Here is a 27,451-nt window from a genome sequence, read left to right as displayed (position 1 = left end):
ACTTTAAAATTTTTATTGTACTCTAAAGCCATAAATTTGACAATTTTTATCAACCAAAACCAGAAAATATCACAACTAAATTTAAAATAATTCAAATTCAAATAAAAACATGAGTACCAAGTTTTAGTTTACCCAAGCTTTAATTTAAAAGGACCTTAGACCAGTTTTGAATAGAAAAATAGAACAAATTAGGATTCTTTCATTTTCCATTTTAAAATATTTATCCACATCCCTGTTTACTGAATTTTTAGCCTAGAGGAGAAAATATTACCTTGATTGCTAAAAGCACCAATGAGTGATAAAAATAAAAGTGAACCTCTCAAGATTGACATATAGTTATCTAAAATACCACTTAAACCTCTAACCTTAAATATTACTTATACAGTTTACTTCATTTTACAAACAAAAATATCTTTGATTATCAAACCTCAAATTATAAGTCAAATCTACTTTTTAAAAGCTGACTCTGACACTTGGGTTATTTTATATGTAACTAAAATAAAGGGGATGTGACCCCCACATGACTAAACTATAAAATAATTTGCGCTAAAACTGATTTTTACATTGGGAATTTCTTGGTTATAAACTAATTATGGTCTAGAACAATATTTTTACTCCTCATAAAATTAAGATCATACACTATGCTTTAGTTTGCTATTTTATTTCATTCAAAAAATGTTTTATCTCCTGTGAAAACATTAAAATGAAAAACATGATTTTATGTCATCTTCATGAACTAATAATATTCACAAAAACATTGGTGTTCATTTTACGAGGTAAAAATAACACAAACTCACAATATTTAGTACAAGCAGATGGAGTACAATAGTTACAAATATTTTAAGCACAGTTCTCTAGTACAACACACTACATTTCCGCCTAGAGAAAGACTGTTGGCAAAGATCTCTACCACATGGAAACTGCTTTTAAAGCTGCTGGGCCCTGAAATTGTGCTCAGCAGTCTAAAATCAATCCACAGCTCTCCTCATTCACCCTCCCACTTGGGCAGACATGAACATCTATTGAGGAAAGCCACAAAAAGACTTCAAAAGAGCTACAATGGTAGGCTTTCCCCCAAAACCCCCACATTATTTTAAATATCGTATGTTAAGATGTGACTCATCTAACAGTCTTAATAAATGTAAAGCTATCTCTAACTTTTTTTATTTAATGTTTAGGTTACCTTAAACGATTACTTTAAACAAACACTTTAGTGTATATCATCGCATAACTTTAATATCCATTGCAGGCAAGAACACAGCGCTGCAAACGTCACAAACCATGTTATTCTGAATTTTTAACCACTGAATTTTTTTGAATTGGCATTTACAATGCAGCACCAGCAGCTCTGAGTAATTCTGTTTGAAATTACTTAAGAAAAATTCTGAAATGTGCACTACCAGGTAAAATCCATCAGTAAGCCTAAAATCTTGCCCATTACATTCCTCCAAACCTATAGTAAAGTTCTGTATTTTTCTAGTCTACAATACTATTTTTTTATTTTTTATAGTTTAAATTTTAAAAGCAATTCTATTAACTAAAAAGAGTGATACCTATGAAAATAAAAAAAACTAAAAATTAAAATTCTGGCTTTTCCTTTATTTTGTGCCACCTAAAAGTAAGTGTTAATGACTACTTTTCATAATGTTAAATTTAAAGTTTAAACTTTAAAACTTTTCTTGGAACTTGTTTTTGTTCATACCACTACAAATCAAGAGTTCTTATAAAGTAGCAAAGCTGAAATATGATATTTTAAACTCACATGAGACAGGATCTTGGGTCTTCATGTTAACTATTTATACTTCAGGTATTCTAAGATTTCAAGTCCATAAAAGTACCTTTGTTCAAGGCACTTAATTATTAAGAAACTGAAATAATCAACATTGCTTGGATATTTTTATAGAAAAGAAGTAAAACCATTTTCTGAAACTGTTTTTCAGAATATCACTGATATGTAAAAACTTTTAGCATCTAATTAAAGATCACTAAGGGTTAAATACTTGTTCTCTGGCCCCTACTGCATACACTCTGCCAAAAAGTCCTCTAAGCTTTTAAATATTGCTTCGATGGTCGGCATTTTTACTTTCAGGGGAAAAGGAGTATTGTCTTACAGTCAGCAGGCCACTAGCTTATTAACTTCCAGTCACCTTAATTTTTGTTAAAATGAAGATTCTGCAATCTACACTTTTCCTGTTACTGTTTGTGCCTCTGATAAAGCCAGCACCACCAACTCAGCTGAACTCACGCATCATCTATGATTATGGGAAAGATAATTTTGAAGAAATCTTATTTACCCGAGATTCTGAGGATCGATACCTGGATGGAAAAAATATTAAGGTACCTTGTTTCTACTCTAACTTTAACTTCTAAAATAGTCTAGCCCATTTAACTGCATGCTTTTGTTTTTTCTGAATGTGTCTGGTAAGGTAAGAGGGGGAAAAAAGCACTTTAAGGGATTCAAAATAAGTGTCCCTCAGATTGTATTTTTAAAGTATGCATGCCTCTTATATTAATAAATAATACCTATCGTAACCAAACAGTATCTATAGTAACCAACACATAAAATTTAAGGAAAATTAAATTTTAAGATAATCCCTGAGCAGTTGAGATTTATATGTTAAGTAGTGTTAAACAATGCCCTATATTTGGATATTATATCTCAAAAAAAAAATGGGAGCTGTTTATTAGGAGAAATAAAGATAGATTACCAACTTGTTTATTATTTTAGGAAGAAGTAGTTCAAGAAAATAGAAGGGTACTGTTATTTTGGTAAATATAATATTTCACAAAGTTTATATAAGTTAACTACATAGAGTACCAAAAATGAAAAACTACTTAATATGGGGCTTTTTTTAAAAATCCGCTTCAACAATGTAGACTCAGTTTGTGCCAAGTAACTGTAACTGTCAGTGAGTTAGTACTCTGCCACATCCTTCACACCCCACTTACATGGGCTGAGCTGTCACTTGTGGTCTTCCTGTCACACAGCTGGGTAGGGAAAAAGTTAATACATCACATACAGGCCTTTCCCCTGCCTACAGCATCACACACACACACACACACACGCACACACACAAAGTTAATACATCACATACGGGCCTTTCGCCTGCCTACAGCATCACACACACACACAAAGTTAATACATCACATACGGGCCTTTCCCCTGCCTACAGCATCACACACACACACACACACACACACACACACACGCACACACACAAAGTTAATACATCACATACGGGCCTTTCCCCTGCCTACAGCATCACACACACACACACACACACGCACACACACAAAGTTAATACATCACATACGGGCCTTTCCCCTGCCTACAGCATCACACACACACACACACACACGCACACACACAAAGTTAATACATCACATACGGGCCTTTCGCCTGCCTACAGCATCACACACACACACAAAGTTAATACATCACATACGGGCCTTTCGCCTGCCTACAGCATCACACACACACGCACACGCACACACACAAAGTTAATACATCACATACGGGCCTTTCGCCTGCCTACAGCATCTCACACACACACATACACACAGACACACACACAAAGTTAATACATCACATACGGGCCTTTCGCCTGCCTACAGCATCACACACTCACACACACGCACACGCGCGGAGAAGCGCAGTCAAGTGCACAGCAATGGTGATGGCTTCAAGCTCTTCTCCAGGCTAAGATGGCAGAGATTTTAAATGTGACCAGGTACAGCTGCCTCCCTCTCTCACAGAGTGAATGCCAGCACCACGTCCCTTCCCAGGAAGTCGGGCAGCACGCTGGCATCATCTCTGCCCAGCCATGAGGCAGACGAGATGGGCGCGAGGGCCCAGCTGCAGGTTTCTGAACGGCCGCCCCGAGAGGGCGGCGCGGGCGCGGGGGGCTAGAGCTCGGTCGGCTCAGGGAACCCCCGAAAGCCCCGCTCCAGGAAGCAGGCGCGGGGAGGCCGGTCAGGGGCGCGGTCGGGAGGGAGCCGAGCCAGGCGCGCGGCCCTTCAGTGTCGGGCGGGATGTGCAGGGGGCGCTCAAGGCCGCGACTCCCCGGCCGGCGCAGGGGGACGCGAGGCTGGGAGGGGGGTCGGGCCCGGGGAAGGGGGACACGAGGCTGGGAGGGGGGTCGGGCCCCGGGAAGGGGGACGCGAGGCTGGGAGGGGGGTCGGGCCCCGGGAAGGGGGACACGAGGCTGGGAGGGGGGTCGGGCCCCGGGCAGGGGGGACACCAGGCTGGGAGGGGGGCCCGGCCCGCGCAGGGGGACGCGAGGCTGGGAGGGGGCCCGGCCCGCGCAGGGGGACACGAGGCTGGGAGGAGGGTCGGGCCCTGGGCAGGGGGGACACCAGGCTGGGAGCGCCCCCCCGCCTCCGGCCCGCGCAGGGGGACGCGAGGCTGGGAGGAGGGTCGGGCCGCGCAGGGCCGCTCCCAGCAGGTCGGCCGACTCCGCCCACGGCCGGGGGCTGGCGCTTTCCTTGGCGCGGGGCAGTGGCCTGAAGCTCAGCCCGGACAAGAACCCTAACGGACTTTAGATAGAAACCATCTCAAGCACTGTCTTCATTTTAAATTCCACCTCGGAAAAACTTTAATCCCAAATCATAGAATTCTCTCCTAGTTCTCATTTGGAATTTCAGTATGTTCGACATTTAGGAAGCACGGAATTCGGCTTTTGGAGATTAAAAAAAAAAGACCTGATTCTTTTACTCAAGGAGCCCACACTATAAAGTAAAAACAAGCTAAATGAATGTATAAAATCCTAGTAAAACATAAAAGAAATGCCAGACAGATGTGATCCATGATCGCTCAGTTTTTATACTCAAAATTAGATTTTATCACACCTGATAATATATGTTTATTTTTCTAATAGGAAAAAGAAGCTATGATAATATCTGATGAGAAAAGTCTTCCATTACAAAAAGATGAAAGTTTAACATCACTACCACTCAAGAAAGAAAATGATGGTAAGTATGAACAGTCTATTATTTTTTTTTTTTAGAAACTTTAAAAAACAGCTTATAACAGAACTTTAGTCTTTCTAGTAACCAAACTGCCTCTGGAAAGAGTAAACCCAAACAACAGAATTCTCTCTCCAACCACAAGGTCAGAGGGCACCTCATTTCCAGCCCTACATTATGCATGAGAAACCTGGAACAGGAACATTCAAGAACCAAAGCTTAATGCAGTGTAGCCCCTACAAAGTATATCTTTCTGACTATATAAAATGAATCCAAGAAATACTTATTAAACACCGATTATTTTCAAACTCGGTCGACTTACGTTTTGTCTTAGTTTTTCAACTTGATAATGGTTCCAGAGTGACACTCATAATAAATTATAAGAAAATCTTACTGTAAAAGAAATTTTGTGTTTAGATACTTTTGCCCACTGTAAGCTAATTAAAGTGTTCTGAGCACGTTTAAAGTAGGCTAAGGCTAGGCTAAGATGTTCGATAGGTTAGGCAAAATAAATGCATTTCTGACTTACCATACTTTCAGGTTTCAGTTTACCAGAATGTAACTCGATCATTAAGTTGAGAAGCATCTGTATACAGTCATGTGCTACTTAATGATGGAGATACATTCTAAGAAATGCATCATTAAGTAATTTTGTTGTGCAAAAGTTCTAGAGTCTACTTACACAAACCTAAGCATAGCCTACTACACACCTATGGTATATATAGCCTATTGCTCCTAGGTTATAGGTCTGTATAGTATGCTACTGTATAAACCAACACAACATTAAATCAAGCACAAAAGAAAATGATGCAACCAAGAGACATGGTAAACACAAGATGTATGAGGCTGCTGCCAGTATAGCACAGCGTGCTGTTTTACAGCAAACGTTTTCCCATTAAGTGGAGACACTCTAAAATAATGATAAATACATAAATCAGTGACATACTCATTTATTATCATTACCAAGTATTATGGACATAATTGTATGCGTTAGTTACACTTCTACTGGTGGCTCAGTAGGTTTGCTTACACTGGCATCACCACAAATAAGTGAGTAATGTGTTGTGCTACAATCTAACAACTTCATTAGGTGCTAGAAATTTTTCAGCTCCATTATAATCTTACGGACTACCATCGTATACATGGTCCGTCATTGATCAAAACATCATTTGGTGGTGCATGACTGTAATAAATAATTATAATGCACATTTCAATTAAATCAATAGAATAGTTATAACTACACAGTCCTACTCAATGGTTCCTACCTATCTGCTTTATTCTTGTTCTATATTGCTACAACAAATTAAAATTAACCAAAACAGGTAATACATCTTAAGAAACCTAAAAAGTATAAAAGTAAAGACAGACTTGAAAAAATAGAAAGATATCCCTTGTGCTTGGATAAGATGACTCAATATCATAAAGATGTCAGCTCGCTCTAAATTTGTAACAATAAACTTTTTTAAAGAGCTGGTAAGGTTGACACTCAAGTTCATATGGAAAAATCAAACCTGCATGAACAGCCAGGGAAACACTGAAAAATGACAAGTATCGGCAGGAAACAGATGTAGCACACACATTAGGATATACTTTAAAAACTCTACACTTTTAAAAAGTGTGAAACTGATGCATGAATAGAATAGAAAGTCCCAGAAACAGACAAATACATATACAAATTTAGTATGTAATAAAGTCAGCATCTAAAATCACTGAAGACAATTTATTTTTTATTTTTTGTTGTTAATCCTCACCTGAGGATATTTTTTTCCATTGACTTTCAGAGAGAGGGGGAGAAAGGAGGAGAGAGAAATATCTGTGTAAGAGAGGCACATCTATTGGTTGCCTCCCGCACACACTCGGACTGAGTTGGGGATGGAACCTGCAACCCAGGTACATGCCCTTGACCGGGAATCAAACCAGAGACCCTTTGGTCCGCAGGCCAATGCTCTAACCACTGAGAGACACCAGTGAGGGCCAAAGACTTTTTTTAAATGGTCCTTAGACAACTGACTAATCAACTGAAAGAAACTACAATTGATCTATACCTTACATCAATAAGTAAACTGCAAGTAATTTTGGGTCTAAATGTAAAAAGTGAAACCAATACAAACACTAGAAAATAACTTGAACTTGGGTGTGAGGTGCCTCCAAATCCAGAGACAATAATAGAAAAGATCAATGAATTTGACTCCATAAAATGAAACTTTAGCATGGCAAAATACATTATAAATGAAGTCAAAGACAACTGAAAATTGAGAAAAATATTTGCAACTCAAAGCACTAATAAAGAGTTAATCTCTCTAATTTATTTTAAAAAGTCAAGATCTAGGAAAAATAAATTGACTAAAAAACCATTGGAAAAACAGGCAAAAGAGATATACAAATAATTCACTAACTGATATAAAAATGACCCTTAAACATATGAAAAGATGTCCAATCTCACACAAAGAGCAATGCCACTTAAAATTACACTGAAATACCATTTTTTAACCTATCTGATCGACAAAACTTCAGTGTGTGACAATATATTACTGTATTTCATTGGCAAGGCTATGGGATATCAGACGACTTCATACATTGTTGGTGGGAATGCAAACTGGTATAATACTTTTGGACAGAAATTTGGCAATATCTAATAAAACCAAATATATATTTACTCTGGGACACAGCAATTGACTTCCAGGAATTTACCCTAAAGATAAATCTCCAAAAGAAAATACATATGCAAAATCACTGAAGTATTGCTTGCAACTGCAAAATATTGGAAACAATCTAATTGCCCATACATTAAGGAATTTATGTATAAAATTATTGTATATCCACACAAGGCAATACTATGCAGTTGTGAAAATAAATGATGAAGATCTCTATGAACTAACATGGAATGATTTCCAGAACACGAATGTGAAAAAACCAAAGTACAAAAGTCTATCTAAAGTATGCTGCCTCTCATCTCACAAAGAAGGGGATATAAGAACATATACAGGCATCAGCCCACTTGTTTCAAAAGAAACTCAAGAAGGGTATTAAAAAACTGAAACTACCCCCCTACAGGTCACAGACCAGCCAGCAGTGGAAAGGAGTGGGAGATGGGAAATGAAGGGGCTGTGTGGGGACGGTAGTGGCAGTTCTCTCAGTGTACACTTTTTTGTGGATGTAGTTTTAGAACAAGGTTATGTTTCACATAGGCAAACAAACACATTTATAAACGAAATCAACAAGGAGAAGATAAAAAGCCAACTAAAGTACAAATAGAAACTTAATTACACTAAAGGGGGAAAATTCTAATCCAAGTAATCCTCCAACGCAATATGTTGACTGCATTCCTTTAGCTAAAGAAAAAACATAAACAAATACTAAAATTCCAGTGAGTGGGTTTGTAGCCACAATGAAACTAGTTCATGCTTGTTCTACGACTGAGTGATGTAAAGCAGGCACACTGTGGATCATGACAGCTGGGTTCCTCACTGCCAGAGAAGGGGGTTACAATAGGAAAGGGGAAGGCTACAGGGAACGCTGTAGAGCTAAACCCTAGTGGGAGAGATCACCACCAACTCATGGCCTGTGCAGAGATACAGAAGCAGATACAGACGTGTTTCTCTCTGTATGTGAGCATGTATGTGTTGTGTATATATGCCTAGGTGTAGAATATACATATAATGTGTGTAGTTATGTGTATTATTACATGTGAAGAGAGACAAATATACATGCATGTATTTCCTAGCTCTCTCTGCTGGAAAAATCCAGAAGCACCAAGATTCCAGAAGCAAGGAGCATATCGACATCCAAATCTTGGTTTCTAAAAACCAACCTCCATTAAAAGTAACCAGTACTCCTTGAAGAAATAGCTAATTTCAGACTTGGGGCAGGGAAAAGGCAAGATTGGTCTGGAATTCTGACCAGGCCAGAAAATAAGGAAGTTCTCAAAGAATAATGGTGACATTTAACTTTCTAAGAATTAATCAAAATATAAAATATACACAGGTATAAATTTGCAAAAGATGTACAAGACCTGTACACTAAAATCTAGATGACAGTGCTGAGAGAAATTTAAAAGACCTAAACATATAAATAGATATATTGTGTTCAACGACCAGAAAACTCAAAGTCGTTAAGATGTCAATTTTTCTCAAATTCATCTGTAGATTCAATTCAACCCCAATTAAAATCCTAGCAGGCTTTCCCTTTTTTCAAATTAACAAGCTTAATCTAAAATTTATGTGGGAATGCAAAGAACCTAGAACAGTCATAACAACACTGACAAAGAATAAAGTTGGAGGATTTATACAACCTAATACCAGCACTTATTATAAAGCAAAGAAATCAAGATACTGTGGTATTAACACAAAAATAAGCAAAAAGATCAATGAAACAGAATAGAGTTCAGAAACAGACTTACACAATATGGTAAACTGATTACTTAAAATGGTGCCAATACAATTCAATGGAGAACCAGATAGTTACAGGAACATTCAAAATAAATTCTGACCCTTCCCTACACCATATATAAAAATTAACTCGAAGTGGACCCTATACTTAAATATATAAAAAGTTTAAGCTGTACAACCTTTAAAAGAAAACACAGGATGAAAACTTAGTGGCTGGCAAAGATTTCTTAAATAAAACACATACATGAATTAATTGTTCTTCTAAAATTAAAAATATTTGTTCTTCAAAAGACATTGATAAAAAAATAAAAAGACAAGCCATAGACTGGAGGAAAGCATTTGCAAAACATAAATCTGACAATTGACTTATATCTATAATATATATTCTTGTAATTCAATGATAATACAAAAAAACCCCATTTAAAAAATAAGCAAGAGAGATAAACAGACACCTCACCAAAGAAAATATGGGATGGCACACAGTATATAAACATATGCTCGGTATCATTAGTCATTAGGAAAATGCAAATTAAAACACGAGAACCACAACACACCTTACCTGAAGAGGTAAAATTGAAAACCCCAATCATACCAATATGTTGGCAAGGATGTGATACAACTGGGACAAACTCTCATACAGTGTGGATGGGAATATAAAACAGCACAACCACTTTGGAAAATAGTTTGGGACTTTCTTCAAAAGGTAAACATACACCTACCCAGCCATTCAGCCCTTAGGTATTTACCCCAGAAAATGAATGCATTAAGTCCATACAACTTGTACATGAATGTTTTTAGCAGCTTTACTTAAAATACCACAAAATTGGGAACAACTAAAATGTCCATAAAAGATAACTATAAATTGTGTACAATGACACAATGGAGTACTACTCAGTAATAAAAAAGAATGCCCTACTGATACAAGCAACAACAGATGAATCTCACAGTAACTATGCAGAGTGAAAGAAGCCAGGCGAGGGTATATACCACATGGTTCTTTTGAGACAAGATTGGGAGGGGAGGGGTTACCAAAGAGCAAGAGAGCATTTTGGGAGTGATGGACGTGTTAATTATCTCGATTGTGGAAATGGTTTTATGGGTATATACATATGTACATATGTCAAAATGTATAAATTATACAAGTTAAATATGTGCAATTTATTGTATGACATTTAACTACAAAAAAGCTGGGGCAGGATAAAAAAAACGGGGGGGGACTTAAAAGAGCTCTCACTGGCTAATCTGTGACAATTTGATTATAAAAATAAATGTTACAGTAATGTATTATGACCCATAGGATAAGGAATTCATAAGTTCATACTAACATAAGTAAGTAAATAAATATAAATAAATAAATAAGAAAGAAAGAAAGAAAGAAAGAAAGAAAGAAAGAAAGAAAGAAAGAAAGAAAGAAAGAAAGAAAGAAAGAAAGGAATGTTCCACCTTACACCACAATGTCAACTAACAAGTATAGAAAGAATGATGGATTTAGAAAATCATTATTTGGCAACTATCCTAGTGATAAACAATTCAGGTAAGGATCAATGGCTGATATAACTAGTGGGTGAAAGTTTAATGACAAATCAGATGTTTAAAATCTCAAAGTACTTCTCTGAAAGATATTAATTACAAAGTGGAAAATATTTACTTTACAGAGTGAGAAACATGGTTGTCACCAAATGAACCAAGTGACCAAAGACAGCATTATCAGCATTGTCAGGAATGGGACAAACACGGCAATGAGAATCCTACATCATTTCCATGGCATTTCTGCCAAAAATGAAGAACCTCAGACAAACCCTAATTAAAAGACATTCTGCAAAATATATGCCCTAAAAAAAATGTTTTTTAAAAAATTAAAAATTTTTCAAAAGAGTAAAAGGTGAAAAATAAAGACTAATAAACTGTTCCAGGTTGAAAGAAACAAAAGAGGTATGACAAGTAAATGCAATGAGAGTAAAGTGAAATGGAATCCCACCAGTGCCTATGATGACTCTGATTTTCAAGTTAACAATTTGCTTATCTAACCAGTGGTTTCTAAACTCCTTAGTTGTCACCAATCTGAAATGTATTTGTGCCACACCAAGCGATAAATCAAGCTCATGTTTACCTTAAGTCCTGCTTTACAAATTTCTTTTGGTATTCAAATGAGGAAATATAATTGTTAATCAATTCAGCAATTAAATAATCAACGTTAAAGCAGAGAATAAAAGAGACTGAATTACATAGTCTAAAATAAAATTCTGGTGAATTATCAGTTATAATACAGGTCTCTAGCTATCATAATTATAGTATCTTTCCTATTATCTGTAATTCTGTAAAATATCTTTTCAAATCAGTAATAACATTCATAATAGCAATAATTTTACCAGTAGAGGCCAAATATTTTTAAACGGTTTATACTTTTGTGATTTTTCCCAATTAGAAATGCCCACGTGCCTGCTGTGTGTGTGTTTAAGTGGCTCTGTATACTGTGAAGAAGTTGACATTGATGTTGTACCACCCTTGCCAAAGGAATCAGCCTATCTTTATGCAAGATTCAACAAAATTAAAAAGCTGACTGCCAAAGATTTTGCAGAAATACGTAAGTTAGTTTTAAATAAGATATTAGCATTAACTCATTAATATTTAACTCATATAAACACAAGATTCTAGGTACTCGTGGCCTATCACTTCTAGGGTAGTCACTCTTGGTGCATTTTAAGTATTTACCACATTTCACAAAAATCCATTGATTTGTTGCTGAATCTCCTTTCCATTCAGATCTCCTCTATCATCTTTCTTTACCAGTGATTTTGGTGTCTGTGTTGACAGCCCATTTAACATATAGGCAAACTATGTCTTCTCAACCCCAATACTTAAAGATCCGTTTGCCTTAGCCAGTCAGCAGTACCAATAAAGTCAGTATGCTTCTCCAATTACAGTGTTTTATTGTCTATCTTCACTATAAAAGCATAGAAACTGCTTTTCCTTACTTTACTCATGGTTCTTAAAATTTGGCTGCATGATTAAAAATATCTGGGGAAACATTTAAAAAATACTGATACCAGGCAGGCCCTAAGTCCCCGAAGGTTCTAACTGAGGTCTGGGGAGAAGCCCATGCATCATCATTAAACACAAGCAGTCTCCTCAGATGATTCTAACATGGAACCAGTGTCCTTCATTAGTCACTAACAATCTTGGACTTGTGGCATCCTGTCAAACCTTACAACTGGCCACTAGGGCACTGCCTTCAAAACACCAAAATCCCCACTTCCACAGTACCTAGTCCCAGTCCTGGATCACTAATCCCTCATAAAATTTCTAGATTCCTATGCTGTCAAGTGCTTCTGAAGAAAATCACACCAAGAAATGCGCACTGGCCCACTACACATTTACAAGATTAATACTAACAGGATTCATGCTGCTACTGGTTACTCCCAACTGGCTGAAGTACAGTTGTTCATTAATATTTGTGGATTCCACATTTTCAAACTCACCTACTTGCTAAAATTCATTTGTAACCCCAAAATCAATATCTGCAGCACTTTCACAGTCATTTGCAGACATACACACCATGGCAAAAACAACTGAACTCCCCAGTCGAGGGGAGCAAGGCAATGCTGACCTTTTCTTTCTGCTTCTATACTATTAACAAGAGTCCTGTTCAGTCTACTTAGTGCCACATTTTTGACGTTTTTGTGCTTTTTGCTGTTCAAAATGGTCCCCAAATACAGTGCTGAAGTGCTGTGTACTGTTCCTAAATGCAAGGAGGCTGGCTGTGACGTGGAGAAAATACATGCGTGTTAGGTAATCTTCAAGTGTGAGTTCCACTGCTGATGGCTGTTGAGTTCAATGTTAATGTATCAAAAGTATATACTAAAGAAGACGTCTTTAAAGAGAAACACACATAAAATTATGTACCGATTAGCTGATGAAAATGTGTGACCACAGGCTTGAAGGAACCTAGCCCTGCATTTCCCCTAGGGGCCGTAATGGTTCCATATGTACTAATTCAGTGTTTGTGGCAATTTTATGCACATGACTATCCCAAATAATGAGAAGCAGCTATATTTCCTAATCGTCCCAGGAACACAAAAGTGATACCCACATACACATACACACTGAATTTCTCTCTCAGTCTGCATCACTTTAACAAATTAGGGAACATTTTTGTCTGTTGTTGTCAACCATTAAGGCAAAGAGAGATTCAGATAGCATACCCACAATGACAATGCAATATGCTGGCAAAAAATCCAAAAATAGTTTATGTGATTCGTTCAATCAAATGTAATGCTTACTTTGCTTGATTTGCAACAAGAATTTCTTTCAAACTGCCTGAGCATCCTGAGAATTCAGAGGACAGTAGGACTCTACTAAGTTCCCTTTGAACCTGCCATTCCACACTCCAGTTAGAAAGGCCATCAGTGTCAAGCACAGAGTAGATGCTCAGCATTAATTCAACAAAATTTCCTGAGCTACTAATAGTAGATTCTAGAAGCTAAAAATAAAATGTCTGAATGACCTGTTAAACAAATGCTTTTCTTCAGTCCACACAAATGAGAATATAACTTCTTATTTTCTGTATTTTTTGTATACTTCTCCTTCAAGCTAATTTAAGAAGACTTGATTTTACGGGAAATTTGATCGAAGATATAGAAGATAGTACTTTTTCAAAACTTTCTCTGTTAGAAGAACTGACACTAGCTGAAAATCAACTACTGAAACTTCCAGTTCTTCCTCCCAAGCTAACTTTATTTAATGCAAAATACAACAAAATCAAGAGTAGAGGAATCAAAGCAAATGCATTCAAAGTAAGTATTTTATAGTATGACTGAACATGGTATCAAGTTTTATACAGAAAGAGAAAATCTGGTCTAGAATTTGGCTTTATGTTTTATGGCCATTTTAATTTAATAAATGAAAATATTTACATAATAAATAGGCTCATTCTGTGTAGTTTATGGCTGTACCTCACAAAATTTCATAACCTTTATCTTAGTTCATGCACTACTTTGTTTTCCATCTTTTTCACCTGTTTGCACAGCAACTATTAATTTATACAGATATGGGTCACACCCTCATGGCACCAAGACTGTACAAAACCTCAAAATGGGAGTTTCCTGTCTTTTCGCTTACAATATTAGTAATTTACCAATGCCAGAAAAAATAAAGTTCTAGAAGTAATCACTGAGTTTTACTTTTAATACTTAAATGTATTAGACCATAAAATCCTGTAGATAGCCTTTCTTTTGAATTCCATGATGGCACCTAAAACAAAATTATCTATGTAGTAAAAATTAAATACTTTTCTTAATTTAGTAATTCAAGCAAATACATGTACAGGAAAAAGGGAAGATATGTGACTTAGGTAGCCAGGTTGTCTCTAAATGCATGGTCCACGGAGAAATAATCACCTCAGCCGAGGAAGGAACCCCAGATAAAGGATCATGCTACTGCTGACATCAGACAACCTCATTCAAAAGGAAGGTTTATAGCTTGTAATGATCAGCTCCTAAAACTATCAAATATTCATTATCATAGTTTATGATAATGACACAATGTACAATCTGTCCACAAACATACAATGTGTCAGAAAATATAAAAATATTCCTTTTTCCTCCTCTTTCTGTCTACATTTAAAGAACCCTCTTTCAAATTTAAGGGGCATTCTAGAGATAGATGAAAATTATGCAGAATTTAAGGGATCTAGGGGACTTTTAAAAACTAAACTCACTTTAAAAACAAACAAAACCCCCTGTAATTTGAAGACAGATCATTTGAGCTAGTGAGCCTCTGAATAACTGGCATGTTGAAGATCCACAGGAGCTGATCAACATTTCACAAAAGGAATGTTTGAATATTTTGGATTTTACACATGCATTACAGAAGAGATTTGTGACAAGTTGGCATGGAAATGATAAACTCAGCTACTCTGCAGTTTTGCTTAACACCCTAGGCTGCAAAAGCCACTGGTAAAATCAGGTTACTTTAACCCACGTAAAGAGGCCCACTGGGGGAGACAGGACCTTGGGGCCCATTTGTGAATGATAGAATGCTCAAGAAAGGATTAATAACAGCAAGTTAATTCTAAAAAAACAAAATTAGCAAATTCTGCTACAGGATGCATATCAAAGGTAAGGTAAAAGATTAATGTCAGAGGAAACTACATCTTGAAATCATATTATAAAATGATACTCATTAATGGGTTTACTGATCATGAAGAGTAATCAAACATCAAACCCTTAGGGAGAAAAACTTTTACCTAAAAAAGTACTTAATAAATTGCTTTGGGAAGCATCTTACTAACAAGCACATACACCTCTCAGGAGTATTCATTTTGCCACAAACTGGAGCTAAAATGGGAAGTTCTGGAGGTTTATGGCAGCACCAGGATCCAAATTTAATCCTGCATAGGGACTGACCTCATTAGCAGCTCCTAAAATAAATTCAAAGGGCCCTAGACACTGGCATGAGAACTGAGACCAGGCATAGCTGGGTGTTCAGAGATCAGATGAATGAATAGAAATGTGGGGATGCAGCAGGGCTCTGCTCCCCTTCGTAATGGACCAAAGTACACCATCTGTGAAAGCAAAAAAACCCCAAAGCCAAAAATACTGTGATAGCAACGATAAGCAGTATGGATGAGTCTGTATCAGAATTGATATGTACATACATGTGTGCATATATGAGTGTGTAGAATCTGAATCCTATGAAGAAATGCACTGATGTCACTGAAGTAGAAGTGCCTTTTCCTTACAGAAACTGAGTAACCTGTCCTTCCTCTATTTGGACCACAACGCGCTGGAATCTGTGCCTCTTAATTTACCAGAAAGTCTACGTGTAATTCATCTTCAGGTATGACTGCTCTTTTCACAATATCTGACTATAATTTAAATTACTAAGGGTCAATCTTATGACTCACTAGGAAACTCACATTCACAGGTAAATTCTGCCTATCAAAAGTATCAATATTGAACCCAATACACTCTCCTGCCCACAAACCCCAGTTCTGTCCAGAGTACCTTGAAAGGACCAGCAACACTAGGCCTGAGGTCTGCTCTCAGGGTGGTTTTTGTCGCCAGCTGTGCACTTGGTATCTCCTAGCTAACCTGGCACATGGATTTGAAGTTAAGGGACACTAAAACCTTGGGCTTATGTTTCCTTCTCCAAATAGCTATAAATGTTTGCTTTTGAAGACTTCCCAACTGATTTTATTGTCCAACATCAAACTGAGGTAAAGAAAATGAAGGAGGAGTAAAAATAAGCTAAAACTGATCTTTCAACATTGTAAGAATTCCTAAGTGTTCTTTTTACTTCTTTAAAGGCTATTTAAGGACACAGTATGCATTTTGAGTTCACACTCCAGAATAGGATACTTTTTCCAGCTATTATAATAGTAAGTAGTCTGTTCTTCCAAAGTTATGCTGTAAACTTTAAAAGAAAAAAAAGGTTCAGATTGCAGAGAGGGTTTTATTACCATGACGACAGATACACAATATGTACAATACAGTAGTTTAAAAATCACTTTTTAGATAAAATATTCTGAGATCTCATTACATAGCATCCAAAAGATTTATTTCAGACATCTGAACACCTTTCCCTTTTATTTTCCAGTTTAACAACATAACTTCAATCACAGATGATACGTTCTGCAAGGCCAATGACACCCGTTATATTCGGAACCACATTGAAGAGATACGCCTGGAGGGAAATCCCATCATCCTGGGAAAGCATCCCAACAGTTTTATCTGCTTAAAAAGATTACCTGTAGGGTCATACTTTTAACCACTATCAAGGTATCACATAAACTAAAGTACACACATTCTTATAATCTGTCTCAACAATGTCTAAAGGAGCATAAATATCTGTTTAATATTAACTTAGTATTTCACTAGGAAGGAATTTTATGTTTTAAGCAAGGATGTTCAAAAGCTTACACATTAACACGTAAAAGACTGAATCTCTAAATATTTTCACATTACCTTGTTTTGCACTTAAACAGCATTACAAAATCCTTATAGTTTATAGTAGAGTGCCATTTAAAGGGTATGTCTTTATGTAAATACCCAAATTTAAGAAGCATTATTTCTATTATTAACAAAGTGAGAGGATAAGTCCAAGAAACTTTCAATTGTTTGTATTTTCTGGCCTTTACCACATCACAAAAGTATTTAAGGCTGATGTTCCAAAAACTCTGAAAAGCTAAATATTTCCAGTGATCTCCCATTTTTCTTTTATGATTCATACGTTATTCATTACAAAGGAGAAACTCTTTTCTTTCTATTAAGGCAGCTATTATCTTTTTACTTAGCCTGAGAAATAGGGTATAGTCTCATACCTAGGCAAAACTTTCCAAATAAAGCGTAATTTTACCCTCTGATAAAGAGCTAATATAAGTAATGTTCAGCAATGTTATTCTGCTTTGTAGTCACACAGTTAAAGGCTTCAGTAAAACAGTATAAAATTCTCTTATCTAAATGTTAACATTCTAAATATAGTGTAAAATATTTTAAGAAGTCAAGCAGACCAGAATCAGTATGCTTTAAAAAAACAAAAAAGCACAAAAGTCCACCCCATGTCTCAGAAAGTAGCTGTAAAGTTCTCTATTGTAAAGGCTTGCAAATATGATAAATACTGCAAAACATTTCCTTTTTGCACTGTAGGAATGAGAATCTTATCAAGAAATTTGTTCGAATGTAAGATATAAAAACAAAACAAATTCTGTGGTGTTATTACACATCATTCTCCCACCCACCCAGCACATCCATGTTCATGCAGACAGACCTTATATTCACAAGAAAACTTCTGAGCAACATTTACTAAAGATCCATAATTAACTAATACATTTAATGGTGAGAATTCATCTTCAATCTAATAGTGATTTATGATGACACGATGCTGTCAGATTAGTTCCTAAAATAACTTGACATCTGTCCAAACCCCACTCAAAAGTCTTAAGTGTCCACATTGTTTTGGGGTTACATACAAAATTATCAGTGCTTCAGAAACACGAGTTTGCACTGTATATATAAACACTACCGACACTGTTTCCCACATACGCTACACATTAATATCAAGTTGGTCTCTACATACTATTCCCAGAACAAATATTTAGTCCTATTTTTAAGCATTTGCTTTCATGTTTTCTCTACCTAGAAAAACCTCCTGTTTTTCGATTTTCCCCCAATTTGTCAAGGTTGACCCCAAAATGAAACTTTTCATTAAACAATCTGTAACCTCCTAAGGCCACAATAATTACCCTATAACACTTATTAACTGATTCACTTATTTTATTTCAGTAATTGATAATCAGAACTATTATATTGCTTTCTTATTTTGTGTGCATTCCTCATTTCTCTATGACTCTGAAGTTCACTGAGTACACGACCCACATAAATATTCCCTCTATACTTTCAAAGTTCTAGCATGATAGTGAGCACATATGAACTGAATATAAAATAAACAGTGCAAAATAAAACTCCATTTAACAGAAGGGCTCTGTTGTATTTGAAAAAACAGAATCTTTAAGCTATCATAATCTTGAATAAATTAATGGAAGTAAATTGTAAATTTATCTTGAAAAATAAACTTGATAAGGAGAACTGAGTGGTGGAGTCAAAACTAGAGAAAATGGCCCCAGCCAGCATAGCTCAGTTAGTTCAGCGCTGTCCCATGCACCAGAAGGTCACCAGTGCAATTTCCGGTCAGGACAGGGCTTGATCCCCAGCAGAGGGCATGTAGGAGGCAACCAATCCATGTTTCTCTTTCACATAGATGTTTTTCTCTCTCTCCCTCTCCCTCTCTCTCTCTCTCTCTCTCTCCCTTCCTCTCTTTCTAAAATCAATAAAAACATATTTTTTTAAAAAAACCAAACAAAACTGGGGAAAACAGAGAAGAGTTCTCTCACATTTCCAGATGTCAGAAAAATATAGTATTCCTACGTTCTTAATATAATTAAACTTAAAGAGAGAAAAAAATCATAAAATAACTCAAATTTTACAGAATTGAAAAGCCAGTGGGTTAGGTAAAATAATTAGGAAAGAGCACTAGTAAAAACTCTGAATTATAAAATAATCATTAAAAAATAACTTTTGGACTTCTAGACAAAAAGAAGACATGAACTTGGGTACCTGACAACTTTATATACACCTTAGTCACAAATAAAATAATGAGAGTAAAGTATGCTGATCCCATTATCTTAAATAGATAGTGCTTCATTCTTGACACTGATAGTTAAAGAAACAGAGACTTGAAATTAAAAATATTTTACTCTTACTCGAAAGAAACGAAGTTGTACATAAATGGAAAGACATCCTGGGTTCATAGATTGAAGAGTGAATAGTTAATATGTCAATATTACCCAAAGCAATAAGCAGATCCAATGAAATCACTTTCAAAGTCCCAATGACATTTTTTTTAAAGAAATAGAAACATCCATCCTAAAATTCATATGAGACCTCGAAAAACTCCAAATAGCCAAATTTGAAAAGAACAAAATTGGAGGACTTACATGTCCTCCTTTCAAAATGTAACTATAAATCTACATTAATCAAAAGTGTGGTACTGGTATAAGGACAGACATACAGACCAATGGATATAACAAAGAGCCCAGAAAACTTTGCAAATATATATATATATATATATATATTCAAATGATTTTCAACAAAGGTAGCAAGATCACTCAATATGAAAAGGACAGTGCTGGAAAAGACTGAAGTTGCATGAACAGGCAAATGCAAAAGTCTAAAGTTGGAACCTTAGCTCACAAACTGGATTAAACACCTAAACTTAAGGGCTAAACTATAAAACTCTTAGGGGGAAAAAAGAGAAAAATCTTTATGACATTCAACTTGACAATGACATTTTGGATATGGCATTAGAAAAATACGTAATTTGGCTTCATCAAAATTAAAAACTTTTGTGTGTCAAAAGACACTATCAAGAGAATAAAAAGACAAACCAGGGAATGGGAGAAAATATTTGCCAATTATTTATAGATAAGGGATCAATATCTAGACTATATAAAGAACTCCTACAACTCAACAATAAAAACACCAATCAGATTCAATGGGCAAAGGCCTTACATAGATATTTCTCCAAAGAAGACATACAAATGGCCCATAAGCACATGAAAAGATGCTCAACATCATTAAGAAAATGCAAATCAAAATCACAATGACAATACCACTTCACACCCATTAGGTCGGATATGACGAAAAGGAAAAGAAAAAACCCCACCCCAAGTAACAAACGGATGTGGAGAAGTTGGAAGCCTTGTACACTGCTGTTGGAAATATAAAATAGTACAGGTGTTGTGGAAAAAAATATGCAGTTCTTCAAAAAATTAAACAGACTTACCATATAATCCAGCAATTCCACTCAAAGGTTATACTTGAGAGAACTGAACGTAGGACTTCGACAGATAGACTGGGTGTTACACACCTGTCTTCATAAAAGCACTATTCCCAATAGCCGAAGGTGGACCCAACCCAGTGTCCAACAACAGACGGACAAGTAAACAAGATGTGGTAAAGAACATAAAATGGAATATTATTCAGCCTTAAAAAAGAATGAAATCACGACATATGCTACAACACAGATGAACCTTGAAGACATCATGCGATATGAAATAAGCCAGGCAAAAGGGATAAGTTTTATGATTCTGCTTAAATGAGGTAACGAGAGTAGCCAAATTCACAGAAACAGAAGATGGAATGGTGGTTCCCAGAAGCTGGGGGAGAAAGAATGGCAAGTTACTATTTACTGGGGACAGATTTTCAGTTTAGAATAATGAAAAAGTTCTGGAGCTAGATACTGATGATGGTTGTACAGCAATGTGACTGTTTCTTTCCATTCTAGTAATCTTATCAGCAAAGACCAGTTCATAGAAGTGCTCTACACTCTCAGGGAAAAATGCACCAATTATACTTTTATACCTGCATTGAAATTGGCTTTGGAGATGGAACTAGTACTCACATTTCCCATGACCCATTCGAATGTATAAGTAAACAACCATGCCAGGTGATTCACACCTATAACTGCCAGCATCTTTGTCCATTATCTGTGGAGAAAAGCTGGTTAACTGTTCTGGTGCCAAGAGCACCTGCAAGTAAACAACAGAATCGAGAAAACTCCTCAAGGGATCATAGTACAGGTACAGGTACTAGCATGTTACATTCTAAAGAAAATCCTATGCCTGACAGATGTTATTAGCTCAACTAAATTGAATGCAAATAATAATTATTATAATAATAAAAATATACAAAATAAAGGAGAGTTAATACCAGTCATGAAAACAATAGTCCTGACCTAGTTAGGCTTTGGGGGAAACCTGAACCTTGAGATATGATTTAGGCTGACTCTTTCAGAACTGGCTTTTGTGTGGATCACTGCTGTCAATAATTTGATGATATACAACTAAGTAGGATCTGGGGGATTACAGAACAACCAAACATAATTCTAGTTATGCCAGAAACAAACAAAAGGAATAAAAAGGAGTCTCTGAATGTATCAGGATCAGACTTAAGCAGCATTACTTTACAAGAAGCAGGGCTCAGTATTTAAACTTGAGATCTACAATAATTAAGAAGCTCAAAACAACAAAGTCTAGCTCAGGAAGTAAAGATTATACTGCTATGTGATAAGCCTTCTATGATTATATTCTTTTTTTTTTTTTTTAAGATTTTTTTTTATTGTCTTTTAGAGAGAGAAGGAGGAAGAGGAAGAGAGAGAGAGAGAAACAACCATTGGCTGCCTCCTGCCCCAGCAGACATTTGCCCTTACCGGGAATCGAACTGGAACCTTTCAGTGAACAGGATGACGCCCAACCACCTGAGCCACACCAGCCAGGGCTCTTTATTAGCATTAGTCATTTTACTTCAAGTACCCTTGACAGATTAATTTTTCAAAATGTGTATTACAAAATAAATAGGAATATAACTACACTTCTTTCAAGATATTCCATCATATAAGATTCACTGATTTGTACAGAAGCATTCCTCCTTCATTTATTCCAAATAACTGCAAATTCCAGGAACCAATTAAAATGTTTTTCTTTAAAAACTATAAGGAAAGAATATTATTTTAAATCTCCAAGTTAAAATGAGTTTCACTTTTTCATATGTGTTTAAATTTAAAGACTTTAGACACTACCTTGAAATGTTTAAATGTGCGCTTCCGATATTCACACCACTCCACAAAAAAGTGTAGGCTTCGGAAAAACATAAACAGATCTCTTCTTTCTTCTGCTCTGTAGGAATAAAAATTTCTATGATTAATAAATATTATTAAATGAGAAGTCCAACCTGGCTCTCCTCCTTAATATTGCTTTTTTAGATATCCTTCACTAAAGCTAAAAAACAATATTATTTTCAGATGTACTTCTACATACTGAACTCTGCACTGTTGAGTACGTGCCCATGTGACTGCTAATGGGACTTTCTCAGCCTAGAGCTCCCTGTTCCCCATTTCCAAATGTTTCAGTTCTACCCATCTTTCAAGGCACCACTCAAATGCCACCCTCTCCTTGAAATTTTATTTCAGAACTGGTAGAATAAAGAATATGTCTTGTCTTTGACCCTAGTTGCTGGTACAGAGCCTCAAAAACCCTTCAGATTTAATAATGACTCAAGGTGACCCCTAGACAGCCTCAGGATAGGGACTGGTCACCAGAAAGACCAACCACTTGATCAAAGAGAGTGAAACTTTGGGGCAAGCAGGCCTCCAAGGAGGAGAGGGGGTAGGAAGCACTCAATCACATGGGCAATCATTTAATCACCGATCACTATGTGAGGAAGCACCAACACACAATCCGTACAATAAAGCTCGTGGAGCTTCCAAGTTGGTGAACTGGGAGGCTAAGGTAGGGATTCTGAGGGAAAGGGCACAAAGCTCTACATTTCTCCTCGTACCCCACCGCACACCACTGCCTATTCACTGCTTCCATTTGGCTGTTTCTAGGTTGTAACTTTCATAATAAAACCACAACTTTTAGCAGAGCATTTTCATTGAGTTCTCTTGAGTCTTAACAAATTATCACATCTGAGGGGATTGTGGGAACGTACAAATTATTGCTAAGTAGGTCAGATATGCAGGTGGCCCCTAAGACTTGTGGCTGACATGAAATGGAGTGTCTTGTGGAGGACACTGCCCTTAACCTGTGGGTCTATGCTAAATCTGGGTACTGTCAGGGCTGAATTGAATTAAAGGACACCCAGTTGGTGTCAGAAAATTATTGTCTGAACAATGATTTCAACACCACACCACATATCCTATTCCAAAATCACTACAAATAATTTCTGTGTCTATGAGCTCCCATAGGAATTTATCTTAGTTCCCTTAATACTATACCTATTGTTAAGCTGACCCCTACAGACCCAAGCAACTTGTAGTTAAGATATGTGTATTCATTTACTCATTCATTCAATAAATGTGGGAGTAAAGTTCCCAACCTGGTCATGATAGATTTAAAAGCACATTCCTCCCAAAGACTACCATTAAGTACAATTTAGAATCATTGATATAACACCTGTAACTGTACTAAAAGATTCTGAAATGTGGACAGAGGAATGCAGAATGGGGAAAGACTTCAGGAATTAAGGGAGGATCGGGTGTTCAGTTCCTGGCGATTTATTTTTGCCTCCTGTATTTCCCAAATGGACACTGAAGAGACTGCAACCCAGAGATGCCATAGGGTAAAGTTAAAAAAAGGCCTAGGGAAACACTGCTACCCTCTAGCCAGCAGAGGTCATAAAAGGTAAGTGGAAGGACACTGGTCTTGGTAATGATTTTTTTAATTTGACACCAAAAGCTAAGGCAGCAAAAGCAAAATAAACAAGGGACTACATCAAACTAAAAAAGTCCTGCAGAGCAAGCAAAACCATTAACAAAATAAAAAGGGAACCTACCAAATGGAAGATATTTGGGAAATATTTCCAAAGCATGTATCTGATAGGGGTTAATAACCAAAATACATAAAGAACTCATACAACAGCAAAAACAAAACAAAACATAACATAACCCCATTAAAAAATGGGCAGAGGACCTAAAGAAACATTTTTCCAAAGAAGATATACAGATAGACAAAAGGTGCTCAACATCGCTAATCATCAGAGAAATGCAAACCAAAACCACAACGAAATATTACCTCACCCCTTTCAGAATGGCTGTTATCAAAGAGGCAAGAAATAACAAGTGTTGAGAATGTGGAGAAAAGGGAGCCCTTGTGCACTGCTGGTGGGAATGTAAACTGGTTCAGGCATATGAAAACTGTATGAAGTTTCCTCAAAAAATTACAACTACAATGACCATGTATGATATACCAACTCCACCTTGGGGTATCTATCTGAAAGAAACAAAAACAACGACTTGAAAAGATACGTGCACCCCCGTGCTTACTGCAGCATTATTCACTACAGCGGAGACATGGAGACAACGTGTCTGTCAGTGAGTGAACGCATGAGGAAAATGTGGCAGACACGTACACACACAGGCACACGCGCGCACGCACACACACACACACACAATGGAACATTATACAACCATAAAAAAGGAAAGTCTGCCATTTGCAACAAAATGAATGGACATTAGGGCACCCTCAAATAAGTCAGACAGAGAAAGACGAATACCGTATGATCTCACTTATATGTGGAATCCTAAAAAAACACACACACACAAAAGAACACAACCTCACAGACATTGTTGGTTGCCAGAAGCAGGGGTCTGGTAGGGGATGGATGAAATGGGTACAGGTAGTCAAGAGGTACAAAAATTCCAGTTATAAAATAATTCATAGGGATGTAATGTACAGCATGATGACTACAGTTAATAAATACTTATTATGTTTGAAAGTAACTATTGCATGTTAAAAGTTCTCATCAAAAGAAAAACTGAAACTGTGTAGGGATGGATGTTAACTACACTTACTGTGGTGATCATTTTGCAACAATACAAATACTGAATCATTACATTACACACCTGAAACTAATATGTAAACTATATCCAATGGGGAAAAAACTCAATGTTCAAGATCAAGCAATTTAATCTATTAAATGTAACATTTATAAGTTTCTTTTGTGAATCCTTAATAGCAAATGTTTTCAAAAATTAAGCAATAAAATTTTAGATGCAGTTAAGAAAAATGAGAAGAGTGGTCCATGCAGAACAGAACCCCAATGCCAAAGAGAAGCTGAGGCCCTCTCCCTCCCAGTTGGGCACCTGGCACCGCTGGCAATAAGCAAATGCCAGGGAAAATGCAGTGTGCTCCCTGATGGAATGCTGCTGCTGGGGAGACTGTGGAAGGAAGCTTTCTGAACTAGCCCTACCCCTGACACCAAGCAAAACTGAGAAAAGAAGAGGTGCCATTCCCACATTCCACTGGAATGGCACCTGCAATACAGTAGGATGCTTTGTCAACTTTTCACATGCTACACTATGCAATCCCAAGCACAGAACGGGAAAATTTAGAGAGAAGGAACCTCGAGAAAGACATCCTTTACATTTGTATATGAAGTCCTGAATCACCACTAAATGGACTACAAATCTGACAAGTAGCAATAATGCAAAAAACACTGAGAAGTGAACTATAGTGTACAATGCCACGCAGAATTCAGATTGGGCTCAGGATAGTGCACAGGAGAGGCAAACCAAGATAGCACATTTAAAATATAGCCCATAAAAGTGAACCAGGATGTGCTTTTGAATAAAAGTGTGTTTACAAAGACAACTGCAAAAATGGCAAAATAGAGACTACTGGGTCGTTTCTGCTCAGAAATCTTGAAAACCATTGCAATGACTGTCAGAATCACACTTACTGGAATTTGGGGAGATAGTAAAACATTTATAGCAACCAGCCAAACACTTAACCAGGAGATGGGCCACGAAGCAGGGGAGGAAAGTTTTGCAGTGCTTTTAGTTCATGCTAACCACGCCCCTAACTGCACACAGTAGCAGTCTGAAGATGGCATCCCATTTTCTTGGTGGGGAGCCCTGTCCTAATCACAGCAAAGTGGATCTTGTTCCCAACTGAATTATTTGTTTTGATCTCTCTGTGGGGTCCCTGAGGACTAATTAAAGGGGCCAGACTATTTTTCACTTAACTCATAACTTTCTTGTAGTAAAGACATATTATGCAGAGGACTTTTTTAATATTGATTATTAGAGAAAAGGAGAGGGAGGGAGAGAGAAACATCGTGTGAGAGTGAAACACTGATCAGCTGCACCCTACACGCCCCCTACCAGAGGTAGAGTCCGAAGCCTGGGCATGTGCCCTGACCGGAAATTGAACCAGCAGCTTTTCGGTGCAAGAGACAACACCCAACCAAGTGAGCAACACAGGCCAGGGCCAGAGGACATTTCTTAAAGACACTGAAAGTCAAATGAGCAGCCGATGTTGCCTGAGGCAAAATAACAGTTAAGACAACATACATGACAAAAGCCAAGGAAGGAAAAGGTGCAGAGTGAGAATCTTTAGAGACTAAAGATTTTGAAAAGAGTTCCTCTATACCAAGAAACTAGAAAGCCGTATGACTGTCCAGAGCAGGATGCATGCTCAGAAAAGACCTGAGAAGACAAATTTTCACCTCTGGCTAATTATTTTTAATGTTTTTACTGATTTGAGAGAGAGGAAGGAAGAGGGAGAGATAGAAACATCAATGATGACAGTCACTGATCGGCTGCTTTCTACAGGCCCTCCACTGGGGATCGAGCCCACAACCTGGATATGTGCCCTGACCTAGAATCAAACCATGGTCTCCAGGTTCATAGGCTGACGCTCAACCCCTGAGCCACGCCGGCCAGGCAACCTCTGGCTTATCTTTAGGCTAAAGGTAGGCAGGGCATAAAGGCTAAGGCAGAGTTGTGAAAGTGTTGAAGTAGTGCCCCAACACAAAGCCAAAATGCAAAAACTTGGAGATAATGTATTTTTTCTTTTATTTCCTTTCTGTACATCATAATAGTTAAAATGTCCTGTATTCAACAACAAAAAAAACAACTAAGCATGCAAAAAATATATAAATATATAATGGCCCAGCTATACAAAAAAAGGAACACAAACTGTCCTTAAGGAAACAGGCAGTGGAACTACTAGACAGAGATGTTAAACCAGCATATCCTAAATA

General features: G+C 37.0%; 2 protein-coding genes across 4 annotated transcripts in view; one reads left to right on the top strand and one right to left on the bottom strand.

Moving 5' to 3' along the window:
* The window catches only part of CENPP (centromere protein P), a 215,107-nt gene that overhangs the window by 151,006 nt on the left and 36,650 nt on the right, over positions 1–27,451 (bottom strand). For both annotated transcript variants that reach the window (XM_081150855.1, XM_081150854.1), the window contains exon 5: positions 22,488–22,584. In XM_081150855.1, coding sequence (XP_081006981.1) covers positions 22,488–22,584 — 97 coding nt within the window. The remainder of the gene's footprint in view (positions 1–22,487; positions 22,585–27,451) is intronic.
* On the top strand, positions 893–19,202 carry OGN (osteoglycin). Of its 2 annotated transcripts, XM_081150851.1 has the most exons (7): positions 893–1,062; positions 2,090–2,337; positions 4,878–4,971; positions 11,779–11,937; positions 13,944–14,146; positions 16,095–16,190; positions 16,950–18,937. In XM_081150851.1, the coding sequence occupies exons 2-7, from the start codon at positions 2,164–2,166 to the stop codon at positions 17,118–17,120; spliced, it is 897 nt and encodes a 298-aa protein (XP_081006977.1). In that variant the 5' UTR covers positions 893–1,062; positions 2,090–2,163; the 3' UTR covers positions 17,121–18,937. The 2 variants fall into 2 exon arrangements, with proteins under 2 accessions (XP_081006977.1, XP_081006978.1); XM_081150852.1 differs by lacking the exon at positions 893–1,062 and having other exon boundaries at positions 2,136–2,337; positions 16,950–19,202.

Source organism: Miniopterus schreibersii (assembly GCF_964146895.1).
Source record: "Miniopterus schreibersii genome assembly, chromosome: 11".
Taxonomy (NCBI): domain Eukaryota; kingdom Metazoa; phylum Chordata; class Mammalia; order Chiroptera; family Miniopteridae; genus Miniopterus; species Miniopterus schreibersii.
The sequence above is the reverse complement of the archived record's forward strand: the minus strand, read 5'-3'. Positions and strand labels throughout refer to the sequence as shown.